This window comes from Prenolepis imparis, unplaced genomic scaffold (assembly GCF_030444845.1).
Source record: "Prenolepis imparis isolate NDT839.2.m4 unplaced genomic scaffold, iyPreImpa1.0 SCAF_12, whole genome shotgun sequence".
In the NCBI taxonomy this organism is placed as follows: domain Eukaryota; kingdom Metazoa; phylum Arthropoda; class Insecta; order Hymenoptera; family Formicidae; genus Prenolepis; species Prenolepis imparis.
This window is the reverse complement of record NW_028141170.1, coordinates 7773643-7797886: the sequence shown is the minus strand read 5'-3', so window position 1 is coordinate 7797886 and position 24244 is coordinate 7773643. Positions and strand designations below refer to the sequence as shown.

The window sequence follows — 24244 nt, the reverse complement described above, 5'->3', positions numbered from 1 at the left end:
GAGATCTAGACAGCGCGAGGGGAAAAACTGCATAAAAGTAATGTCGATTATTTGCTGGATATATTACGAGGGCAAATCGATAAAGTAGCTCTGCGTGAAACATCTGGTATAGCCTCCGTCATTTAATCACGAAACCGACGACAGGATGATCGTCGACGAACGAGAGCGCCCTTTTCTCTCGATGAGCTGCTATAAATATTCAGGAAAGGACGTCGACAAGGAGCACAGACTCTCGAAAAAAAAAAACCCGCGTGATCCGATCGTGCGAGGAATCGTGAAAATCTGATTTGTTACCGGAAAGTTTGATTGCCGATGGAATCAGCCGGATTATCAGTTTCTTTTCACGGTGTTCCGAGTTCCCCTCCGAGAGATATAAGAATTCTTTCCAAAATTTAATTACATTTAGTTAGAAAAATAGCACTTCACATTAATTACAGCTAGGAACTTGTTTGAATTTTCGATGATTAATAATATAAAACAAAATAATAAATCAGAATTGTGTGAATCGCTATATAAATACATTAATGAAAGATTGAAAGTGAAGATGACGAAGTAAAAATTGATGAAACGCGAAATGGAAGGATTTGCTATTGAATTGCCAATTAATTACATTCTTCTAACAAATGAAATAAATAATATATATGCTTTAATTTCTGACTTAATATCGTTTCCTGTTGTTTCATTAAGTTCAAAAGTAATTTGTTTTAAATAATTAACTACTTTGAATGTGAATTAATGAGAGATTTTTAAAAATGACGGAGCAAAAGTTTATAAAATCAAAGGAGACTTCTTATTGAATTGTCAATTAATTATATTTTTTAAATAATTAAGAAAATCATACATATGTGATTAAAAATTTCTGATTATGAATACCGTTCTTAGTTCGATAAGTTTGGTGGCGAACTGCCTTTAATAGTGGTACAAGTTCTCGCGGCTATCAGAGCAAAGAGTCAGAGATTAAGGGTGTAAGAAGCTTCGCAGCCGCGCCAGAGAAATGCCTCGCGAGCCGCAGCGAGTATGTAAATACACGTAATGCTCGGATGCGAGTTCCGTACGAGCGTGGGAAAGTTGGCGAAAGTTTCCCGGCGCAGATATTTGCACGCTCGCGCGTCTGCGGGAGCGAACGCGAATTTATGACAATCCGTTCGCCCTTCCACAGCGTCACCTTCCATAGTCGAGCTCGCGAGATCTTTCGCGAAAAGCGCCATTATCTATGCGTCGGCATTTAGCAAATTTCTCGGGGAATCCCAACGAAGTCGCCGAATTCCACGATCGAATCGCGCGTACAAAACGAACGTTCTCGTGCGTCGCTTAATGAGAATATTTATATTTACAAGTAATGGATCTCTCGCGTGATATTTCTCTCTCTCGGATGAAAAATATATAACCTTGAAAGAGTTCGCCAATAGGGGGATTTCCAAATTCTCCCTCGGGAGCCAGAATTTTCATTCTGACATAATTCTTTTAGCATCCGGACCAGACGAAATGGCGGGCCATATTTCTCATCGCTGGTGGAATAAAAGAGTTAAAAACACGTGTCACATAAATTTGTTAACTCGCCTACAAATCCAGCGGTCTTGCGGAATTTATTCGTTTTTCATATTTTCATGACTTCCACAAATGGCCGTAACGCGTTATAGGGGGAGAACACACGTTTGTTCTGACAACTTAAATCTAACTGATCTCCGTCGATTTTCCAATAGTACGAGATGTCAAGAATAAATCGACGCTACCACCAGGTGGTACGAAGCTGTGTGTAACATGAAAACAAAAACTGTCTTCGATATGGAATATACGAGATTAAAACCATGTGTTCCGTGGTGCTCTTTTGCGATACGACACGATGCGATTGGAAGGCGTATGACGTATTGCGGCCAAAAAATTGCGGGGAAATGCCGCGGGTGCAATTTTACGTGTGCATCCAATGAAAAAGCATTTGACCGCTATTCCTTTCCCCTGGGTGGAAGCCCTTTCTTGACCGTTTTCAGTTCTATTCGCCATTTGTCGCGCACGTCGAACCCATTATTGACGCAATATCGAGTAACTTTCATTTGCGAGGCTCCGCGACGACGCTCTCGCCAGCGGCTGTCGGTCCTCTTCAAAGCGAGAGGCAGTCACGTTTCGGTTGGGAACGAATAAATTTTCGATAAACCGACGTCGGGCGACGATCGTTCCGATTTCGCTATTCCCGAAATGGCGCGGCGGGTTCGTATCGAGTTCCCGTCGTCGAAATAACGCTGAAATATGCCACGTGTGTGACAGGAACGCGTCTGAGCAACGGATAATACAAAGTTACTCTTGCTTAATGCCAAAAATACTCGCATCGCAAAATTGACAATGAATGAACTGTCGAAACTCTCCGCAGAGCTCGTTTCAAAGAAAAAACACACACAAACAAAATTGATTGATCGAAAGCTATATTATAAAATCAAAAAATAAGCAGCATTAATTTCATATTTTAAATCATATTAATTAATTTAAAATAATATAATAATAATTAATTTATAATGATAATAATTAATATTATATTTAATATTTGAGAAATCTTTTAATATGTGAATAGATGAATAAAATCGGAAAATGAGTAAAATTTAATACGCATTTAAAATTTAATACACATTAAAACTTCACTTATATCGGATCGCTTCTACTTGAACTTGTTTATAAGCTCTCCTGATCGTCGTAAAGTAGTTGCTTTTAGCCTGAGAGTCGCTGTTCTCCCCCCCGGAATGGAAGTTTCTAACTCGATTCATCCAAAATCCCATTCATGCGGCACGCGGGTGGATTGTAATCCGGATAAGAAAAGGTTATCGGCCGTTATCGGTTTCGAGGACGATAACTCACGTTAGAAAGGACAAAATCTCGTTCCGTTTCGGTAGCCCCGCCCGTTTTTCCCTCGAGAAACGGCGGGTTTGTAACATTTTGACAGTTCCGAGGGTGTTTCGTCCCGGGAGATGCAGCTTCTAGGTCTCGTAGGTGTTAACAAGTGGCGACGTAAGAGGAAGCGAGAGAGAGTGAAAAAGAGGGGCGAATAGAGCTTCTAGATCAACGAGAGACCGACGACCGACTCGAAATATCGAAGGTCGGGGGAGGACTGGTTAGCATAATGTCAGCCCGGGGCGACGGCGAAAAAACGGTGGCGAAGAGGGAAGAAGCGGGGATGGGATTTCTTAAAAATGTCAGACAGAACCCTGCGATGCACCTCCGGGGGAGACGCATCTCGCCGTAAAATTCCGGGTTATCGACGGTTTTCGACGTAGGTGAAGGAGGCATGGAAAGCGACGTAGAGGCGAAAAAATATTCCCCAAAAGACGCGAGCGAGTTACGACGAGCTGAAAGGATTATCGAGCGAGGGTTGTATATACTTTGCATAGCAATGTTCCTCTCCGCAGATTTCATGCATTGCATTTTTCATTGCAATCTATATTTTAATAAATAATATTTTAACAAAGGATAACATTTTCTAAACGAATATTATATAAAATTATTTATAGATCTCCCAAACGAATATGTATGTCTAATCGTCATACATTCGATAGTTTTTTAATAGATCAGCTGTTGAGAAATCTCGTTTCGTCATCAAACGTGTTATTAAAGCGTGCAGATAAAATGAAGAAATTTGAGACAAAATTTATGCTGCCATTTAAACGTTGCATGTAGCCAATATCTACGGACAAGATGCGTTACCGATTATTATCGCGTAGGATTTATGACATCATCGCGCGGCCTTTCACCTTCCGGCGAATGATCGCGCATTTTGTTCGCGAAACACGGCTTGTACATATCATAAATGTAATATCGAGAGTTATGACGCGTTCGACCTGCATCTATATCTCGCGGTATAATAAATTGAAGACACAATAGTAGCCAGAGAACGCGCGATGTTCGCCGCACTTCCGTCTTCTTCTTCTTTCTCTTCTTCTTCTTTTCACACACAAGCCAATCTTCCAGAACCGTTCCTTTCTCTAATTCTCTCTTTCTCTCTTTGCCGTCTGCGGTTTCCATTAGCTTAATCCGTGATCGGAAAATTCGATAAAACGTTAAGACACGATACTGTCATTCTTTTTTTTTTCTCATCCCGACGCGAGGTAAAGTGGTGCCATTCCGCATCCCGCTTTATAGTCGGGAGCCATTATTGGCGACGGAAATATGTATTATCCATAAAACACGCCTTAGGAAGACTTACGTGCGCGGAATATAACGGGATATATCTCGCGATGATCCTAACCGGCGTCGTGCCATTTGCGAGCGAGCGAAAAACGCAACGTTAAATTTCATAAGCGCGAGCTATAAGGCGCGGTGTTCGTTCAGCTCGTCCAGCGAAAACGTATTATACAGGATATTGCCTCATAATCATAAGAATGCGCCTTCGAACATATAGATAGCGAGGATGGCGAAGCAATACAATCCCGGTGGCATTCAACTGTCGCGTGAAACAGCGTTTCCGGATGATGTACATTCCGCGAGAAGCACGTATTTCGTTTCTCCGTCCTTCTCGAACTGCACTTTGCGAGATGCGCGCGCGAAAAGAACGCGTTCGCGTCAAATTCGATCTCGATAAACGTTGTACTCTCGTCAAATGCAGCTTATTGAGATCAATTTTCTGGGAAGGGTGCGATTTTCTTCTCTTCGAGAGAAGAAGACAGAGAGAGAAACAGGGAGAAATGAAAAGAAAAAAAAAAGAAGACAATATCCTATTCCTGCGTTATCCGCGCGTTGCACGCAATCTCAAATCCGTCTATTCGCGGAGAATACGTCGTCTTTGAAAACGTTCTTCTTCTTCATCTTCTTCGCCTGTTCGCGACGATTTCTTCTTGAAGAAATCTACTTGGCGCGAGACGGACATTGCCGATAATACGCCTCCTTTACGATATATATATATATATATATCCCTCTCCTATTTTCAACCGACGTTCTTCATGCAATTATCCGCCGAAAGGCTCGCTTCATCTCCTGGGAGATCCTAGACTAGTCGACCGGGCGGACCATACCGGGATCTATTCTACTTGACCGAGGACGATGTACGAGGCCGCCGCGAGCGCCAGTGGTATAGATGTTGTTGCGGTCAGCCGCGTCGACTTCTGAGTAGTTGCGACCAGATACGGACCGACAGGTGCTCGCTCTCGGACGGACAACGGAACCAAGGGCGAGAGGGAGTTTATCTTTTAAATTATATCGGAAGGAATTAATTTTTTTTTAAATCTTAAATACACAACCTTTAACGTGTAGAGGACCGTGGATTTTAATAAAAATGTACGCTGCATATATATGTATGTCGCTAAATAAATTCTAGAGAATATTATGACAAAGGCCAAAAGCATCTGAAGGCAAAATAACGAAGTAGATTTTATGGATGAAGGATAATAATCATGCGGAAATTTCTTAATCTTATTTCCGCTTTCGATAGCATAGTACACACGACGCAACGAAGTGTCGTAATTCCAAGAGTCTTTTCATTTCTGCTTATTTAAAACGGTCTATCTCTAGTCCTTAGAACGTAATTACAGATAGCTGCGACCTCGGTGAACCTTAAATACGTTCCTTACTTTATTTTCTCCTCTTATCATACGGATAAAACTTAGCCGGGGAATTAAGTCGATGAATTATATGTTGAGACTATATACAAGAAGATGAATATAAAGATAAAAAAAAAAAATAAATGTACATTTTTTTTTCTATTCTTTTCAGATTTTAATAAATTTATTTTGTAATTATTTCGGCAACTTTGATTACACGTTAAATTAACGACAAAGTCTCAACGTCACCTGATATTTAAGCATATCGGAAGTATCAAGCGACGCTAATATCGCGCTCTCGCTACGTACTTCCGCATACGCGATCTTAATTTGCAAACTATTCCCATAATGCCGCACGTGACGTTAACCGGGCATAGTTATGCGAACACGCACGCGCGCGAGAAAACCACCCACCCATACACATATATACACACACGCACACACGGACGCCCTGTAAACACCGTCGACCTCGATCGGCAACGTCGCGTCTTCTGGACACGCAACGTCTGCCGGTGCAGGAAACTATGCGACTTCAAAAGCCACCCTCGAGGCTCCACCCCCGAGTCATCCGTCCCCGCCGGCGTTAATACACATACTGCTAGCACTTGACAGGTGCCTCCTCGCCGGACGGACTTCTCGGGTTACGTTGACACTAAGTTCGCAGTTTACGACCGCGTTGCTGCAATCGATCGCGGTCGTATCGCCGCCATGGATCTATATATACTTGCGCCTACGAAAAAATCATCTGGCGCAAAATCGCGAGATCGCAGCCCTCTCGACACGCAATTTCCGACCTTTCGTTTCGACATTCGTCACCGCGGGGTGTATATCAACGACTGGGGAATGTTAAAATGCCGGCGTTAATGCGCGGATAAAATGCAAAGTGACGTTTCAAGGAGAAACAGCGACACGTTGACTTTTAATCAGTTTATAAAGGTAAAATATAAATTTTTCTCCTCAACAAAATATACTTAGCGATGAGTATGATTACAGTACTTAAAATCTCTGAAGGAATTATTCGGTAACAAGAAATAGAGGCATTTAATGACGTTATAAGTACGAAATTCGAAACAAACTCGACTGTTACAGGCAGATGAAATCTTCGTAAGGCTTTCCGTTGCAACTATGAGGCTATTTGTAAGATCCTTAGACTATCTCGGAATGCTCGGTCGCAGTTGCGTATATACCTATATAGCGCGAAGCAATAACCAAATCGCGGCGCGAGAGGTAGAACGTAAGAACAGTCTCTCGCGTCAGTTTGCGTGTAACATTTCCGACGCGGTAAGCAATCCGCTATAAGTACACAACTCCGACTCGATGCAAGTTTCCGACTTTCCCTCCCCCTGTCCCTCTCGCCTTCCTCCCGTCAGACTCCCCTCTTTCAGAGTTATCTCTAATCCCTCGTCACTCTCGAGCAATATTAAGCCAAGTTTTCAAGAGTCTTACACGGGTATCTTACGTTTGTACGCGCGCCACAATTCGCACACGCGTAGAAACCGCGCCGGAACGCTCAAAGCAAAGGTAGAATTAAGTTTTAGTACAATGGGGAATACAAAGGCACACTCTCCGTCCAATCGGAGTATATACGCCACGGCACGGAAGCAGCTTTCAGACGCGATTTAAATCCCAGATTTCTCGCTTAGCTCTGCGGCTCAGCAAACGCGGCCTTATGATTATATTGAACGCAATAAATCGCATATCCCACATTTAAATACGTCCTCTTCAACGGGGAGACTTCCTACCACATTTATCATACACGTACTGTGTTTTATACATATTTTATTCCGAGTCTTTAGCAATATATTTTCTGGACAAATCTGCTGCATGTACTTTTGCATGCACTTTTCTCAGAAAAGTAAGAAAGAAATTCGAGAGAGAAGAGTGAAAGAGGAACTCGAGAGTGAGATTAAAGATCAAATCTTGCTTATATATATTTTCAAGAACCAAATACTTTTTGTTCATGTATGAAACATGCGGAAGCTGTGAAACAGGAGCTACATTGTTCTCTTCTGGAGAACTCAATTATTATAGCAAACTTAACTTTCGCCTCATGCCGTATAAAGTGCAACGTTTCGACGACGCTCAATACAACTTTGCCTGAAGGCGAATCCGTTTTCTCGCGAAGCTCCTATTTCCGCCGCCTCATTCACCGACAATTCCTCATCCTTAGACTAATACGCAACCGATGGAGAAGGAAGTCTCGTCTTGCGGCCAAGTGTTCACCAAGTTTCGACGAGCTCTATGTGTTTGCCCTCATCATACTCCACCCTCGTTCGCTGGACGTACGACGAGTAACAAAGGATTGTATTTCGCTTGTTGCGCTCTATATTCCTATACTAAGAAGCCGAGCAATGATCGAAAATAATAGAACAAAATGAACAAACTAAAGAAACTTTTGTCCTCTGCTGTGTCTCTTTTTCTCTTGTCATTTATATTAATAATTAACTCGTAAGTTAAATTACACAAATTGTTTCATCCGCGAAATATCGCAGAGGTCGGAAATGGAATTTTACATCAGAAAAAATGTCTCGTCGTAGACCATCGCAATTTTATTATCGAAATATATAAAGTGAAAAACTCGTCTCGGTGAACATTAATGAAATGTTATCTTCGCATTGTTTTAGAATTTCGAATTTAGTAAATAACAATTAAAATATCAAATGGAATATTGTAATCATATAGTTCAAAAACACGTAAAAGCAGACTAAATATAAATAAATGAAATATAAACATAATATTTATATGTAAAATTAATTAAAAGAGAAACATACATGAGTCAAAATAATATTGCTTCACTTCATTAATATTCATTGTATGCAACTGAAAAAGAAATATTCGCTTGGATGCAAAACAAAAAAGGAAGAGATGATCGGTCATTACGGCATTCGTCAAAGTTCTTCCTGTTTTAACGATTAAAGTCGCGATTATTTATTTTGTTTGTGGCAGAACGGCGAGATTAAAGAGGACACAGGGGAAAAAGAAGACCGAATGTGTTTCTCTTTTGCGAAGGCAGTCGAGACACGTATACAAGTCGCTCGGTAGTTTATTTTTAATCGGAGCGTTTCGAAGCGCTCGCTCTTCACAACAAGGCAAGTCATGCTTCGAAAGACGACGATGTGCCTCTCATTTGTGGAGTAAAAAACATTATTTGTCACTATCGTTGCTGTGCATGTCAGGCAGAAAAAAAACGACGAGTCCTTTCACGAAGCGTCGAGATGAATATTAATTAATAAATTATGACTTCGGTGATAATGTTCACGTCTTGCTTCCGATAAACCATGCATTTATGAGCATTACATGCGCAATTTTTTTAAAGCAGATAATAAAACTGACGTAATCATTATGCACACGTCATTGTCAAGCAATATAAAATGTTATATTTAATTTTAACATATTATAATTAAATTGCACTAGTGTGGATATAATTTATAAAAAAATTAGTTAATTATTAAAAACATTTCTTATTAATTAATTAATAAAAAAATTATAATAAGACGATACATAAAAGTGTGATTCTCATAGGTTTATAACTTTCAATATTGAAGATTTTTGTTGTTTGACAAAATTTAATCAAATTTTTACTCGACCGAAAAATCGTCTCAAAGATCTATGAAACATTCCCTAGAAGTTTTAGTGTCTTGAAGATCAAAGATTCGTCGCGGATCGCTCTTCGCATTATATGTAGTAAATACTCTACAATTAGAATATCTTAGGAGGCACCGTAACATGACGTGCTCTAAATTATTGCGACCTGAGATCTGTCGCACATACCGCACAAATTAAAATTATTGACCGACGTCTTGCCTCCGCGGCTCCGTAATTCATTTTTCAAAGGAATGGAATGGGAAGGAATACCCGTTGAAAATAGTAAAACACGAACGCTCTCGTGTCTCCGCGCTAATCGCGACGAAAGCATGTCTGTCGCGCACCGACCGGCTTGTCACATGTGGGTGTTAATTGCGACGAAAAAGCTCGCGCGATCTGTTATCGTTGTAGAAGCGCATGTTGATTAATGCGCACACATGTGTCTCTAAACGTTAACAGTCACCAAAAGGGGGAAACTATAAAACGTCTAATTATTTATATATTCCATATACCTATGTGGCTTCTACGTATAATTCTCAAAAATGTATATAAAAGATTTATTACAGTTTAATATTAAATTGATATTGCATAAAAATATATTTAAGGTACCAAAAACGTAGATTGTGCGAGAAAATAAAGCTTTCTAAAAAAATCTAAATAAAATGAGAGACATTATATTGCAACTGTTTTTAATGGCATTCGTTAAACCGAGAAGCGTGAAGGTTGCAAAGTCAAATTAAATCGCCTCGCGCGAAGGCACATCATTTATAATTTATATGAAGCGAAATGAAACTATGATATATTTTTTTATGCGGCGTGAAGGAGGGGAACAAATGTCGCTTCGCCCCCGACATCCCGGGTGAAATCGCCAGGAAGAAAGATATCTTACCGCGCATATTTCTGAAAGTGTCAAGACGACGCGTCACCCTGGAGGTCACGTCAGTGTCGCGGCTGATGTCGCACGGCCATCCCCGGGGACCATCCGGGATATCCTGGAGCAAGAGCGCACGTGCCTGTACGTTCCCCGATCATCCTCATCGCTATACATATATATACACACGCGTGTACATACATTGCCGTGTCGTATCACGTGCACACGTCACACGCAGAAGAGTGTCGCGCGTCCGGGAAACGTCTGAGTGCCGTCGACTCTATGATGGATGCGTCGGGTTTGACGTAACGTAATAGGTACAGACACGCGAGGGAATGCACTCACGTTTCTCTTTTGCTTCTTTGTTTTAATACACACTTCGTGACGCACACATACACGGTGCCTCATTTTACCTGAGAAGACTTCGCCATTGCGATTTAGAAGAAGCCATATCGATTCCGAAGTGCATTCTTTGCAAAGTGTATGCAACATCCGCCATCGGGGCTCTCGAGACCGGTTATAAAACGCCGACGTAGGAGGGATCTTGTGCAATGTTTTTATAAATTTGATAATATACCCTTTATCTTGATTTTAAACCTTGATTAATAATATATAGTTGATTTGGATTTAAACGAATTAGTTTTATGTATGTAAATCACTGTGTGGTGGCATTAAGTATTATTCGTATTATATTAATAAGATATAAACACAAGAGATAAAGTTGTCATATCAGAATTATTTATTGTTTAAATAATAATTAAATCGTCGGCAGAAGCCAATACCTCTGGCCTCTCTCGTTAGTACGACGATAAATTAGAGTAATATTCGAATATTACGAGTGTAATGTACTGTGAAATAAATCGATTGCACATCAATTGGGCCGCTGCGATTCGGCACAAAAGGAAATAATCGTATATCATGATAGCCCTTCGTGAGATTTCTATTTTAAGCCATTTTTCTTTTTCTACTATTGCATCCTTCCTTTCTTTCGATTTGGTGTGAATAATTTTGTACGTATGCCATTTAAATATGCGATGACAAATAATAAATTATTAAGCGAAGCATCGAAAGAGATATATATTTAAGTTGCAATGAAAAAGTTTATACAAGAATGATGAAAATTTAATTTATAATTATTTTCATATTTTTTTTTATTTTAAAGCTGCTTTATGGTTTTATTTTTATCTCTTGTGTGTATCGTTTATAGTGTGCATGGAATTTTCTATGCAACGAATTCCTTCTTTATTAGCAGTATTAGGTGTCAAATGCATTCTCAGGTTCGTTTGTCATGTGTTTAATGTGAAATAGAAATCAGTCGCATTCAACATTAAATGCAGGACGAATAGTCACGAATAGTCTCATATATCACATTCTGTACGCATCATCAAGTCATTTTTCCTATTAATAAATGAGAAAAATATGTATATTTAAAAAATATATTAAAGATACAATAACAATATTTTTTTGCAACAGACCGGAAAATTATTTATACTATTTTAATTGCAGAATTTGGAATCAAATATTTTATTAAAATTAAAATTAAAGATTTTTTGAAACTACTTTCTTCAGTGACAAATAAATACTGATATGATTTTTGCATGTACATATCTTTCCTGGATTGCTTCTATCGTTTATAAGCGACAGCCAACGCAAAGTAATATTTCGTTTTCCCACGAGAATGCATACAAATGCAAGAATATAGCGACATATACATATAATGTTTGTGTCGCGCACAAGATAAATATTTTTCATGCGCGATTGCGAGCAAATTTATTTCGCCACTCGCGCAACTCGTCTTCCTCTTCGTGACATCGGGCGTTTCGTCAAACGTCAAGGAATTTCACCACCGTTTCGCAAAGCGGCGGAAGCCGCATCCTTTTATGGATCACAGGGATGCATTCCTCGAGGCGAAATGTTTCTCTCGCAACCGTTCATGTAGAAAGGAAATTATATCGACAGCTCTCTTACGGAGAGCGCGAATATGTGGGGGGGAGACGACGCTTTTCCCTCTTTTTCTCTCCTCCATTTTTTCCACCGCGATCTTACGAGACTCGACAGCGACTCGAGGCGGATGAGGGTGAAGGGTGAAGGAAGGGCTTGAAAACGAGGGTTCACAGGGCGTTTCGGAGAACCTTAGCGATCTTCAGAAACGGTGCAAAGCCCCTGGAACAACCAGACCGTTCTTTCGCGTGAAATTCGCGTTGTACCGTTAATGCATTTTGAAGCAAACAACGTACATACATGTTTGAAATATGAAAAACTCTCCTTGTGTATATTTTTTTAATTTTGACAGAATTTTCCGAATCGTAACAGAGTTTATTCTTTGTACTTGGCAACATTTTTCACATATGCAAATCACATTTTCGCTTGTTAACGATTTTTACATTTTCCTATGTTATTCTTTTTTTCTTCAGCATCGAGCTTTATGCGTCGCATAGACTATGACAGTCAATTTGTTATACGCGGAGCAATTCAATCAGAGTTTACGACACCGAACAGTCGAGACATCCAGATTTCTTTTCGATCGCGACTCTCAGAACCCTCCGTTGCTCCATTTCAAACGGTGTTTCATATGATTTACGACGCGGCAGCCGTAACGCCAATATAAGTTAAACGATTCTTTCTCGTAGGCGCGATACTTTTCTACATCCCTATAGCGGATTTACTGCTGCACGTGCCCGGTAAAAAAAATCGACTCGTCAAGTTTTTTTTTCCACGCGCGAGAAGTTTGTTTATCTCTACAAAGTACGTCGAGAGTTATTGTCGATGGCTATTTTTATACAAGTTTCTCGCTTACGAGTGCGCGCACACTTCCTCTCGGAAATATGTAGCATCAAATATAATGATAAGGCTGTCAATTGCTTGCTGATAGAAATTGTGAATGGAAAATTACGAAAAAACTGTTCGACGAAATTAATTTTTTGAAAATTAAGTGAATGCTTATTTTTGTAAACAAAACAAGCGATATTAAGATAAAAGAATACAGCTGTGAAAAATTATTAATAAAATGATTACTAAAATTATTAATAAAGTGAAAATATAAAAGAATGAAAGATTTGTATGATTTTACTTATTGTTAGTTATTTTGTGCTCTTAACGTCGTATTCTTACGATGCAATCACGATTACCAGCGAACAACCTCTCTTTATTCATTGAAAAATGAGGAAAAGTAAGATTATCGATTCAGTGTCAAAAAAATAGATGGGTTGCGCGAGGAATATATGACGAATCGGGCGGAAAAGGGCTGGTATAAGGATTAAAGCAAATGCACTCTTGATTATCCCGCTGAGCCGAGCCGGAAAGAGGCGGAGGTCCGGGGCTAAGAAAAACACGAAGAGAGAACGAAGGTAATGTGCGCGAGAGACCGGTTGAATACGCGGTCGAGGTTTTTCACGGATCGATTATGGCAATTCAATCAGGGGGGAGGGGGAGGAGGAGGAGTATCTGGAAAACTTGTCGTTTCGACGTCGAGGCGAACGCGTCAGGACGCGGTTTATCCGGAAGAGAGAGCCCCGGAGAGAACGGCGACGTCCTCTCGAATGCGCTCTCCATCCATCCCGATGTTTTCTTTCCGTTTCCGGGCAACCGAACGAAAAAAGGTGCGTCCTGGTGGTACGGGAGAAAGAGGACGGCGCAAACGGGATTGGTGAATTTGTCGAACCACTGGCGCACTTCGGATGCGAGGGCAAGGTATAATAAAAAGAGACGAGAAGGGGCTGTTACGCAATTTATGGAGTGGTTACACGTAGCTCATTCTCATCCTCTCCGTTCACAAAGCTCGATCGCGTAACGGGTCACATTTTAAGTGTGTGCGGGGAAGAATCGAATATTCAAACATTCGTCGTATCGGGAATTATATGAAGCACAGACTTTATAAGCGTGCGAGGAAGCAAAAATTGTCATCAAACGAACGATAATCCTTTGAAGAGAAATATTAATCGGATTTTGGATTATCATGTAAATATAAAATATCATTTTTTATAAATTATTTTCTACACAAGGATTTTTCCCTTAATTTCTCTCTCTCGTGATTTTTTAAGGTTTAATAGGCTTAAGAGAAATTATAGATTTTCTCTATAACTTTGTTATTACTCGTCATTTTAAATCTGCTACAAAAAAAAAAGAGAAGTCACTTTATCCCGCGCGCATGAATATTTAGCTTTATTTCGGAATTCTAAATAGCACGGCGTATTATTTTGCCATCCTGTGGATTGCCTGTAGGAAGGCTAGCCCGAAAGCCGAGCGCGTTTGCGAAGCGAGAGCAATGTAAAATTTATAGATCGTAGAGGCAGCGTAAGAGGCTTAACTTTTCGAGCGATAATACTTCACTAGTAATAGGTCGCGAGCCGGATTCACGTAATAATGCGATTACTGATATCGGTTGCAACGGACAGAGGGAGAAGGAGAGAGAGAGCGGAATTTAAACTACAATTATCCATCCCCCGCCCTGTGAAATACCGTAGAGTGCAGAGCGCGTGATAACGATAGGCCCCGCTGCTGATACAATGTGAGGGTGGAGGGAGGAGGAAAAAAAACTTTTTCTGCGCGAGCGTTTCCGTTCCGCGGTCATAAAAGTGTTAGAGATTTTTCGTCGGCCGTCCATTAAGGTGTTTACAGAACGATGGGAGCTTTGTAACTTTCCGCAGCTAGGAAAAGTAGTTAATGAGGATGCAAATTTAATCCGTCCGGAAGAAATTTCATTTGCCGCCAGTCTCGACAAATAATTTGTCGTGGCTCGGTGAATCTTATAACTTTCAACGTCATCCGCGGCTATCAAAACCCCTTTCGCGCGCAGGGGATAACTCGAAATATCATTGACAAAGTTCGATTAGAGAGTGACTGGTATCCGGTGTAATAGCGATATCATGTTCAATTTCAGATAACCGCATCTATTGCGTCAACTGCATAATTTACGATATTAATCAGCAAATGGATAAAAGCGGGCGTTACAAATGCTTTAGACGATGTTACATTTTTACGACGCACACTTTGCTCTCGCGAAAAATTTAATCAGCCGCATTAAAATTACGACAGAAATAAAACGGTCTGTGTAATATTTCATATTAAGGTACACATAAGAAAAAAATAAAAAAATATAAAAAGAAAATGCTCTGTGTAATTTCTTTTAATTTTAATAATAATATCTTTAATCCTAGCCTCTTGGATATCTGCAAATATGAATAGTCTTTATAAGGATTTCCCATGAACAGCGGGGTTCCATTGACGATACGCATGTTTGTTCAGATGGTCTCGTCGTTATCGTATTCGATCCTCGAGGTTTATTCGCGGCCTCGCCAGGTATAAAAAGTTTGATCGTCCCTTCTCCCGCGAAGTATCGAATTAATTCGCCGCCTATAAAACTCTTGGAGCGCGCGGTTACCCCTTTTCCCGGAGCGCGAAAAAATCTCGTGTCACCTCCTTGTCAAAAGTTTTTTATTAATTCACACGCCGCGCCGATATCGAACGCGATGTGTCGCGGCGCGAGAGATATGCGACCTTACTAACGAGGCCGGACGTTTAGAGCGTTTCGCGCCATAATTTCCTTGATTAAGCCGAGATATGTGGCGGATTGCCAAGAAGGGCGCGGCGCGCGCATATACATACATACCTACCTCCGAGTTTTCCCCCCGAGGCTGGTCGGCGTGTGTCCGTTCGCTCGTAAATAACACGGCGAATTAAGCGTGTAATTTCCGCGCGAATTACGCTCCGGTCTCCCGCGATCTCTCTCCCTCGTCGGTTTTACCCGCGCGATACTTTTATTATTGTAAAAACGCGCGCGCGTTGTAAAAAATTTACGATTGCCCGACAACGCGTCGCGACAAATCGCGCCCGAACCGAGAACCGGATAACAAATGCTTAATGCGTTCCGAAATCTCTGTCGGGGAAATTAACAACATAGCCGAAATTAGTCATTTCATAAAACGTGTGTTCCAGATTATAAATTGAACGGACGGATAAATGTGGTGCAGAGCGGAAACAGAGATACAAATGCGAGTGTATAATTGGACGAGAAATAATAAATATATATTAATGTAAAAAATATAATAAATTAATACAAAGTAATAAAAATAAAATTGAGACATATTACGCAGCTTTTCGGAATGTCGCGTTTGTACATTCTTTTTCTTTATAAATCTCCACATCTTTCTATGTACGGTGAGAAGGAAATATGCAGTACGAACGACGGGATTTGTTGCACGGTCTTTTTTTTTTTTCTTTTTTTCTTTTACGGCGCGCAGTTTAATATTCCATGCACCGGTATTTTATATGCCTCGCTCTTAAGATATTAAATGTCAATGACAACGGTGGATATGGGAATTTCGGCGATATTTCATTGGAGGTTTTGAATACATGTATGAAGAGACCCAGTACGCATCTGTTCCTCCTGATTGATGAAATAGATTGTGCTTTTGTGACACGCACCTGCGTCTACCGCATCCGTTCACATTCTATTTTGGATTCTTCTAAGGCATATATTGCGAAGTAGAAGATACATTACTTTTAGAATGGTTGTTCCGCTTTGTAATCTTACTGTGCCATCAACTTGCGATAAAAAATACTGTAGTATTTTTACCTCGTCTCTGCGTAGTCATTACGTGTAAAATGAGATTTTAACACTTCTCTGCTTTTATTTTTTAATTTACGTAACTGCAATATATCTCATGTTATTACAAGTTAATTAAAGTTTCATTAAATTCATCTTTAATTTATTTAATTAAACAAAATAATTTTTTGCCTAAAAAATTTTTTTTTGTTTTAATGTGACGATACAAATATATAATTATATATAATTATTCAACTTTTACTATTTTTTACAAGTGCACTAGCTTCCCTTTGCGGTGAATTTTTATTATTGCGTGTAATGTTGAGAATATATGCAATTCGTTGGAAGCTTCTAAGGCTGCTAATGTGGCAGATTCTGCTTAACTGCGACTACGTTAATTACAGAAATATCTCGGCGGGATCAGTCATGCTTAATTATATATTCTACATCGTGTCTAAAGAGAACGCGGCAACCTTTCATATTATTCTCGCGGTTATTTCACGAAATTTAACGAAGAAGCGCGTCCACGTAATCTGCGACGAAACAACGGAAGGTGGTGCAATTATCTATTTGGTATATGGCCAACATCGTTACGGCGCAACACCGTAAGAGAAAGAAGCAGAAAATATCTGTATTGTTCTTATCGTTGAAAAAAAGAAAAAAAAACGAGCTCTCCAAAAGTGGCCGAAAGTTCAGGCATAATTTGTTCGCCAAAGTTTCGCTCCATAAACTCGCCACTCCTCTCCTCGTCTCTTCTTTTTCAGTCCCCTTAGAAAAGAGGACTGTAAATAATTAAACCCAGGCATAAAAACTCGGAGTTTCGCTGGCTCTGCCCGATGCAAAAAAATGCATAAAGTTCCGAAGAGCAACGCGACACGACGAACAGGCAGTCGTGCTCGTTAAAACGAGGACCTCGTGGATCTCTCGCCGTCGTTTTTTTTTTCCCCTCCCTCTGTCGTTGTCGTTTATTGTGCGCAACAGCGTTGATAGTGCGCGAAAACAATCCTTTTTGAACAGGCCAGCAAAACATTCCGTTTGTCGATGGATGTTATGCGGCGGCGACGAGTTCGTACGCGAATTCGGGGGCGTCGTTGCACCGGAATAAAAACAACATTCGAAAGCTTTTGCGCAATATTTGCCGAGTATTTTAATTGCCTTAAAGGTTTTTTGCGCGATTTGCACGAGCTGCGAGCTCGTATCTCGATCGGCGGAGACGGGGGATTGACAATTTCTAAGTGATTTGATTTTTAATTAACATTGAAAATGCTTTTTCTTTTTTTCGTACGACGTTGCTGCTCCTTTTTTCGCGTTCGTTAGCAGAAATTGATTTCAGGTTCTAGTGCTTATTGGATGGATTAATTTGTTAACTAGTTGCCACGTTTTGCAATTTAATTCTAAGACTACTAAATATTTTATATTCATTTTTAATTCGTTATTAAAAAAGAGAGGATTATTACACAAAAATTTTATATATAAAGGAGATTTCCTAAAAAGAGCGTTCCTCAATGAAAAGTTTGAGAAAGGACTCCTTTAGCGAGTGTTATTTTTACGAGTACGCTCTTTTTCTTTAAACTGTAGCCATCTATTCCGAAAACTATGGTCGTCTGTTCCAAAATTACCCTATTATTTCACCATATGCTTCGAGGGAACCGGCTCCGCGAGTGATAAACTCATCTGCTTTCCTTCTTTCTCTCTCCTCTTTTCTTCGACGCCGCTCGAAAATCTATTAAAGAAATTGTCGGTCGGGGCACACACGTCGGCAATCCTCGCAAGTCGTTTCACGCGCCGTTCGCTCGCACCTGCTCACGCGTGAGCGAAAGAGCAGCGAACGACCTGATTCACTTGACAGACGGACGAAGGAATGCCTGATGCATTCGGGGGTCGGTGCAAAGCGACCGACTGCACCTCCCGGCGCATTTCTCGCACCTTCCATTTTTTATGACACTCGAAATCCGGTGGAAACGCGCTGGGACAGAGGGTAGGGGGAAGAGAGGAGGAGGAGGAGGAGGCGGAAGCGACCTCGGGGGCGAACGAGTGCGCGAGAGGTCGCTGGTATTTCCAATTTCACAGAGCGTGGGTTAACGAGGCCCACGAGGGGCGAAGAGAAGTTAGGGCGACCACTCTGCGTAACTTGCCAGCCCGTCGCCAAAACTGACGCCGACGGGTCGGGCATATAGCGTCCTCGTTCCCGGCGCGCCCCTTTAAACGCGCCTTCCCCTCCCGCGCGACCCGGGGGTTCCGGCACATTACCTTTGCTGATTACCAGGCTCGCCCCGTGGAGTATGTCACCCAGTCGCCCTCGAGACACATACCTTCCGGAGTGCGGCGACCCTTTCGCGCAGGTACGCATCGAGATAAACATCGCCTGAGAAAGTCGGGACGAGAGAGCGACGGATGCTCCAGAGAGATTCGAATTTAATGATGATACTTGAAATGAGAATGATAACGTAGCGCGATAAAAAAATAAGGGACCAATGAAGGAATGTAATTATGTGTACAATTCAAATTTCTTTCGAAATTATAAAAATGTTACTTTTGCGTGTATATATAAAATTAATATTAAAGGCAGAAACAATTTTTTCTATTGCAGAGCAGCGCAGAAACTGAATCTGTCGTCGAGCCCGCATAGGAGACGACGTTCCGGGGACGAAAACATCGGGTCTGACGAGCTGCCCATTTTTCCCAATGGATACGCCGCGCTCCTTCTCAAGTCACCACCTCCGGCACCGCCCGCCCTTCTCAGGAGGATAGGTGTAAAGGAGCTCACCGGGGTCGGGAAGGTAAGCCCTTATCGATATCGTAGCCTCGGGGGCGCAGACGACGAAGTTTCGGTCGCTATTCTGGAAAATACCCGACCATGAATTTCTCCAACCGATCGCTTCTATCATCGGCGACGATGGAACCCATACGGACGTTTTTCATGTGGACATTTAACCTCGTATTATTTCTGACGTTTTTTATATAAAATTATCGGAGAAAAGATTTTCGATATATAAAATAAGAATTTTATACATATTTAAAATCGTTTATCCCCCTAAAAAAATAAATTCTAAAAAAAAAAATGTTATTTATTAATATGTATAGAAAATCTCCGATCTAGGAAGAGAGAGATTCTAGGAAACTGATCTAGAAATTAGCGAAAATCGTGCGATGGGCCGAACAAATTAAAAATCCATTTTCCGCGGTTAAGAAACCATTTTCGTTTCGGATTAATCAAACACGTGGACGTAACGTGCACGTAACGTGAATGCACTCTCGCATATATAACAGCGTCTGCTCCACGATAGAATTTCCGCGTAGTTTAATCGGGACAAGAGAGCCCGCAGCGTGCAAACCTTCGCCTAGCCGTCTGATCCGGAAGCACGGTCGACTTCCGCTCGTTTCGTTTGCGCGGCGCTTACCGTAAATCCGTGGCCGTTCAATTCCAGCACAGGGGAGAAGGAAAAGGACGAGGGAGGAAGGAGAAGAACGTGGGCCCCCGCAGCTATCCAGCGGAATTTCCGTCTTATGTGCACGCTATCCTCCAGCGTATATGTATGCGGGCGAAAACAATCACGACATGCACGAGTGACGTCTTTGTGTACGCAAGTGTACATGTAATGCGCGTTCACCAGCCAGGATAAAAATTCACGTCATAGCACATTTCCATGCAAGTGCATAGAACGCGGGGATAAAGTATATATCATGAGGTCTTTAATTGTTTATATAAATATAAATGAATCGATAATGTGAGAAAGATCTTTTACATATATCTATATTTCTAAATTCTGGATATTTATATTGAATGATATCCCGTGAAACTCTGGGTTATGAATAAGTATCGAATCTTGCATAATCATCGTATACGATTAAAGTGAATCGTAAACGTGACACATTACTTTTTTCACTTTTAACATCGCGCTCGATTGCTCGATCGTGCGTTCCCAAATGATGCTGTACACGTTTGGATCCGCAGAAAGACGTGCGCGCGTAACAAATCTTCGTACAGGCGTGCGATTTGAAATGCAGATGAGCGTCTCGCGCCACTATAAGCCGTCGGTTTCCACCCCCTTTTCCTCCCTTCCTTCCTGCGCTTCCACTAGGCTACAACCCTTTCGCCGTTTCCATTCGCCGTTCGAGAGGACGGGCGTCGAATATCCGGTTTAAACTATCAAACTGGATATCCGCAACGGAAGCTCTCTGAAATGGTCCCAAGTTCGCCAAACGCGCTCGAAACGCGAATCGTGATGGCGAAGATAGAGATTGGACGGAGCGAATTGGATTATCCGAGAGATATATCTCGACTTTCAATCGCGCACGCCAGAGCCTTCCGCCGATATAACAATATACTGGCATGTACAATTTCCAACATTCCTATAGATGCATAAGCAGCTCTTCAGGGTAAATTCTAAGAGAAAATTCTCTCTGTGATATGAATGTTGATTTCTAGAGATAGCTGCTGATGCATCTAGGGATGCATCAGCAGCTATCTCTGTTGGAAATTGTACATGAGCGCTTGAAAGGTAAAAGTAAGAGAAAAAGAAAAAAAAAAAAGAAAATTTTAGCGAAACATTTTTTTTGACAAATATAAAAAAATTACGTAAAAATTATAAAGAACTAAATTGCTTTTTAAAACAACATTCCCCTTGATGATATTATTATTCGTTAGTTTATTTAACTATTGATTTGATCGCATACGGTGAAAGACGGTATTTAATTGTACACTGTACTGTGGTTACATAACAAACATGCGTGGCGAGATGGAACGGGGGTCTGATCAGTATGTTGATGAAGACGAAGTCGGACGAAACGAACCGAACCGTGTCCGTGTAATCTCCAGAGTGTACGAACGCGGTACGCTTAAATATTTGCGCGAGGGATGATGGCGAGGATCGCACAGGCGACGACAAAACGATTTGGTCGGTCTGAGCGTAACCGTCCGTATCTCTCCTGACGCGGGAAACGTTTTCCGCAAGCGCGCGCGGAAAAGAGGACGTGATGAAGAGCCAATTTTCCTGCGGTATTAATTATGATCGAGTTACACGGGACGTGTAGGTAAGGTCCGCGTTAAACTTCACAAGTGTCTTTGCAAACTTGAAATCGGCCCTTGCATTCGCGAAAAGTTAAACCAGAGACACGGTAGAACTAGGAGAGAGTTAGGTATGTGCTTAAAAGTTGAAAGAAATTTTGCTTTAATTAATTTTCTTTCACCCACTTGGTGTAATTAAATCAAAGATATATAAAATTTTATTTTTCAATATTTTTTTACATATAATTAGCCCTTTATAAATGTGAATATTTAGAGTCTTTAAAAATATTTCAATAAATCTCTTTTTTATTAAATAAATATTATAATATAACATTTCAAATCTCTTTGAGGTATTTCTTATAGATAATTAATGAACAACGCTTGACTGTCTTTTTCCAGGATATAAATTCGACAAAAATGACTCGATTGAATAATTTACGACGGAATTGTTGATTATCGTGTGACGTTTTTGCTCCTCAATAACGACGAAACGTCTGATTTTCTTGCGGTCGGAGAGCATCATCGGTTCGGAGAGGATCCTAAGGGAGCTTAACGCGGTCGGGTCTCAGAAATTCCGGGGAAGCATAGGGCACAGTGTAGTATTACATGAAAGGGATGCTCGTTACGTTTTGAGATGCGCATCCCCCAGCGGAATAAAAGCTGGCGGCTGCACCGTCGGCGCACAGACGGCGATCCGACAGACCCGGAATTGTTTTTCGAATTAATTTGTCAGAAATAACGGCTTATTGTTTACCGACGGGCGGACTAATTAAAGTAGAGACAGCGAAGACTTGCGGAAAGATACGGAGAGGTAAAGCGTCGCCCCGTTTCTTCGGTAGACCGGCCTGTTGTTGCGCGGAGAAGTTTGTCGGAGGAGAATCGAGTCGTTCACTTTTCCATTCCTCCCGTTTCCTTCGTCGTGCGGCTTCATCCTCTGAAAGGGAAATAAAGTTTGCCCACCGAAAGCACCCGCGCTAAGCGCGTTTGACTCGCATTAATTAACGGGCTTTTCCACAATCTGATGACTCTTTGGATTTCGGTTTACTCAAACCCCCTCGATTATTCGCGTACTATTTCACAACAAATTTGTTACACGAAGAAAGTTTGCGGTAACTATAAAATAATTTCGAATGCATTTTATTTTGGTTATATTATAATTTTCTCATATATTTAATTTTAATAACTCTTCTATAGTTATTCTAGCCTGTTCTCATCAAATATATTAGAATCATAACACTTATATTTTTCTTCCCGAAGTATCCCCTAGAGATATTCGACGAGTAGCTTGAATAGCGTTATACAAATTCTTTCGGAGATTGTTCCGCAAGCTTGGCGCAGCAAACTCGCATCAAACCCCTCCGAATTACGTATATATACGTGTCGCGGCCTCATAAATAGATCCCGACTTACTGCTGGTAATTATCGCTTTCACGACAAGCGGTAGAAGCGCGCATACACGTAGGGGTAGCTGCCTCGCGAGGGGTCTGTCGGATATTTAGTGTCCTCACCGGAGAGGGAGAGAGAGAGAGAGAGAGAGACCCGGAGTTAAAGCCGTCTGCGCGAAATGGAGGCTGAGCGCGGGTGCTTTATCTCGGCTTCGCTCTCGTTTTAGAAGACGACGAGTCGTCTGCAGTTACGAGTGGCCGCTCGCTCGCTCCGTAAGCTCGCTCGCGTTTCAGCGCGTTTTGCCGGAACGTCAGAGAGACTTTAGAGCGCTCCGGCCGCAATCCCCGGTTCCCCCTTTCTATCTCTCCGTTTCTGTTTCTGGCGGTACTTTCGGCCCGCTCTGTCCGGCGTCCAATTTGGAGCTCGGACTATCGCGGCGTGTCATTTCAACCAGAGATGCGACAAAGCTGCAATATTATACCAATAGCGGCTCGGATATCTCAACGCGAGCATCATCACGGTAAGGGGAAGGTACGCGAATAGAGTTGTTTCGATTGTAAGAGATAGAGAGAGGACATTACAATATGCCAGACGGATGATGAACTTTTAACATAAATTGTTTCTTGACTTGAAATTAATGGTACCGGAGATAGTCGGGATGAAATTTTGCCTCAGAGATTTGGAGATATATTTAATTTTCCTCTCTTTGTCTCTGCCCACGTTTTCTTCTGTAAATTCTTTTTCAAAGGCATCAACTTTGTATATTCAAAGTTGTATTTTTCATTTTTTTAAATTTATTCCGATTTAATCTTCTTTTATATCGCAGCTAATTTGTAAAAATGTAAAAGATATCTAAAATTTTAAAAGATATTTAAAATACTACGGTAAAAGTTGCTACCCATAAATTTAAATCAAATGTTTAATCATTGAATGAATAATTCAATATATAATTCAGATGATAATTTTATATGTTCAAAATTTTGTTCGCTCATGTTTATGCTATATATTATTATCGGTACGGAAATTATTTGATCGCACAATATAGCTGGCAGGCTCACTGCAATCAAATCCCACGATTCGTTTCCGCGTTCAGATTACTTCTACTATCAGCCGTCTAGAGTCGAGATCGAATTTTGTGAAAGAGGAGATGCGACCGGAAAAAGGTCACTTGTGTATCGCGAGTCAATCGGATGTCCGAAAATGCGAGGGTGGCAAATTTATGAGAAATAACATTATTCTCTGTGTGTGACACACAAAGTTATAGAAACTTCTCCGAAAGATCATTCCGTTAATTATAGAGGATTGATGAGACGTAGATAACATATAATATCTAA

At 41.0% G+C, this 24244-nt stretch overlaps 2 protein-coding genes across 6 annotated transcripts in view; one reads left to right on the top strand and one right to left on the bottom strand.

The window, feature by feature from the left end:
- LOC145944121 (uncharacterized) overlaps positions 1 to 24244 on the bottom strand; it is a 399257-nt gene that overhangs the window by 198732 nt on the left and 176281 nt on the right. The window contains exon 10 of one of the 3 annotated variants that reach the window (XM_083052241.1): positions 19143 to 19356. The exons of the other annotated variants lie outside the window; for them this stretch is intronic. The gene's annotated coding sequence lies outside the window, so the exon portion shown is untranslated. Of the gene's footprint in view, positions 1 to 19142; positions 19357 to 24244 lie in introns of those variants that run through there. 3 annotated transcript variants of the gene reach the window in all.
- LOC145944111 (uncharacterized) overlaps positions 1 to 24244 on the top strand; it is a 332431-nt gene that overhangs the window by 201203 nt on the left and 106984 nt on the right. For all 3 annotated transcript variants that reach the window (XR_014426620.1, XM_083052206.1, XM_083052207.1), the window contains exon 11: positions 19107 to 19296. Coding sequence is in view for 2 of the 3 variants with exons in the window: in XM_083052206.1 (XP_082908332.1) it covers positions 19107 to 19296 (190 nt within the window). In the remaining variant the exon portion in view is untranslated. The remainder of the gene's footprint in view (positions 1 to 19106; positions 19297 to 24244) is intronic.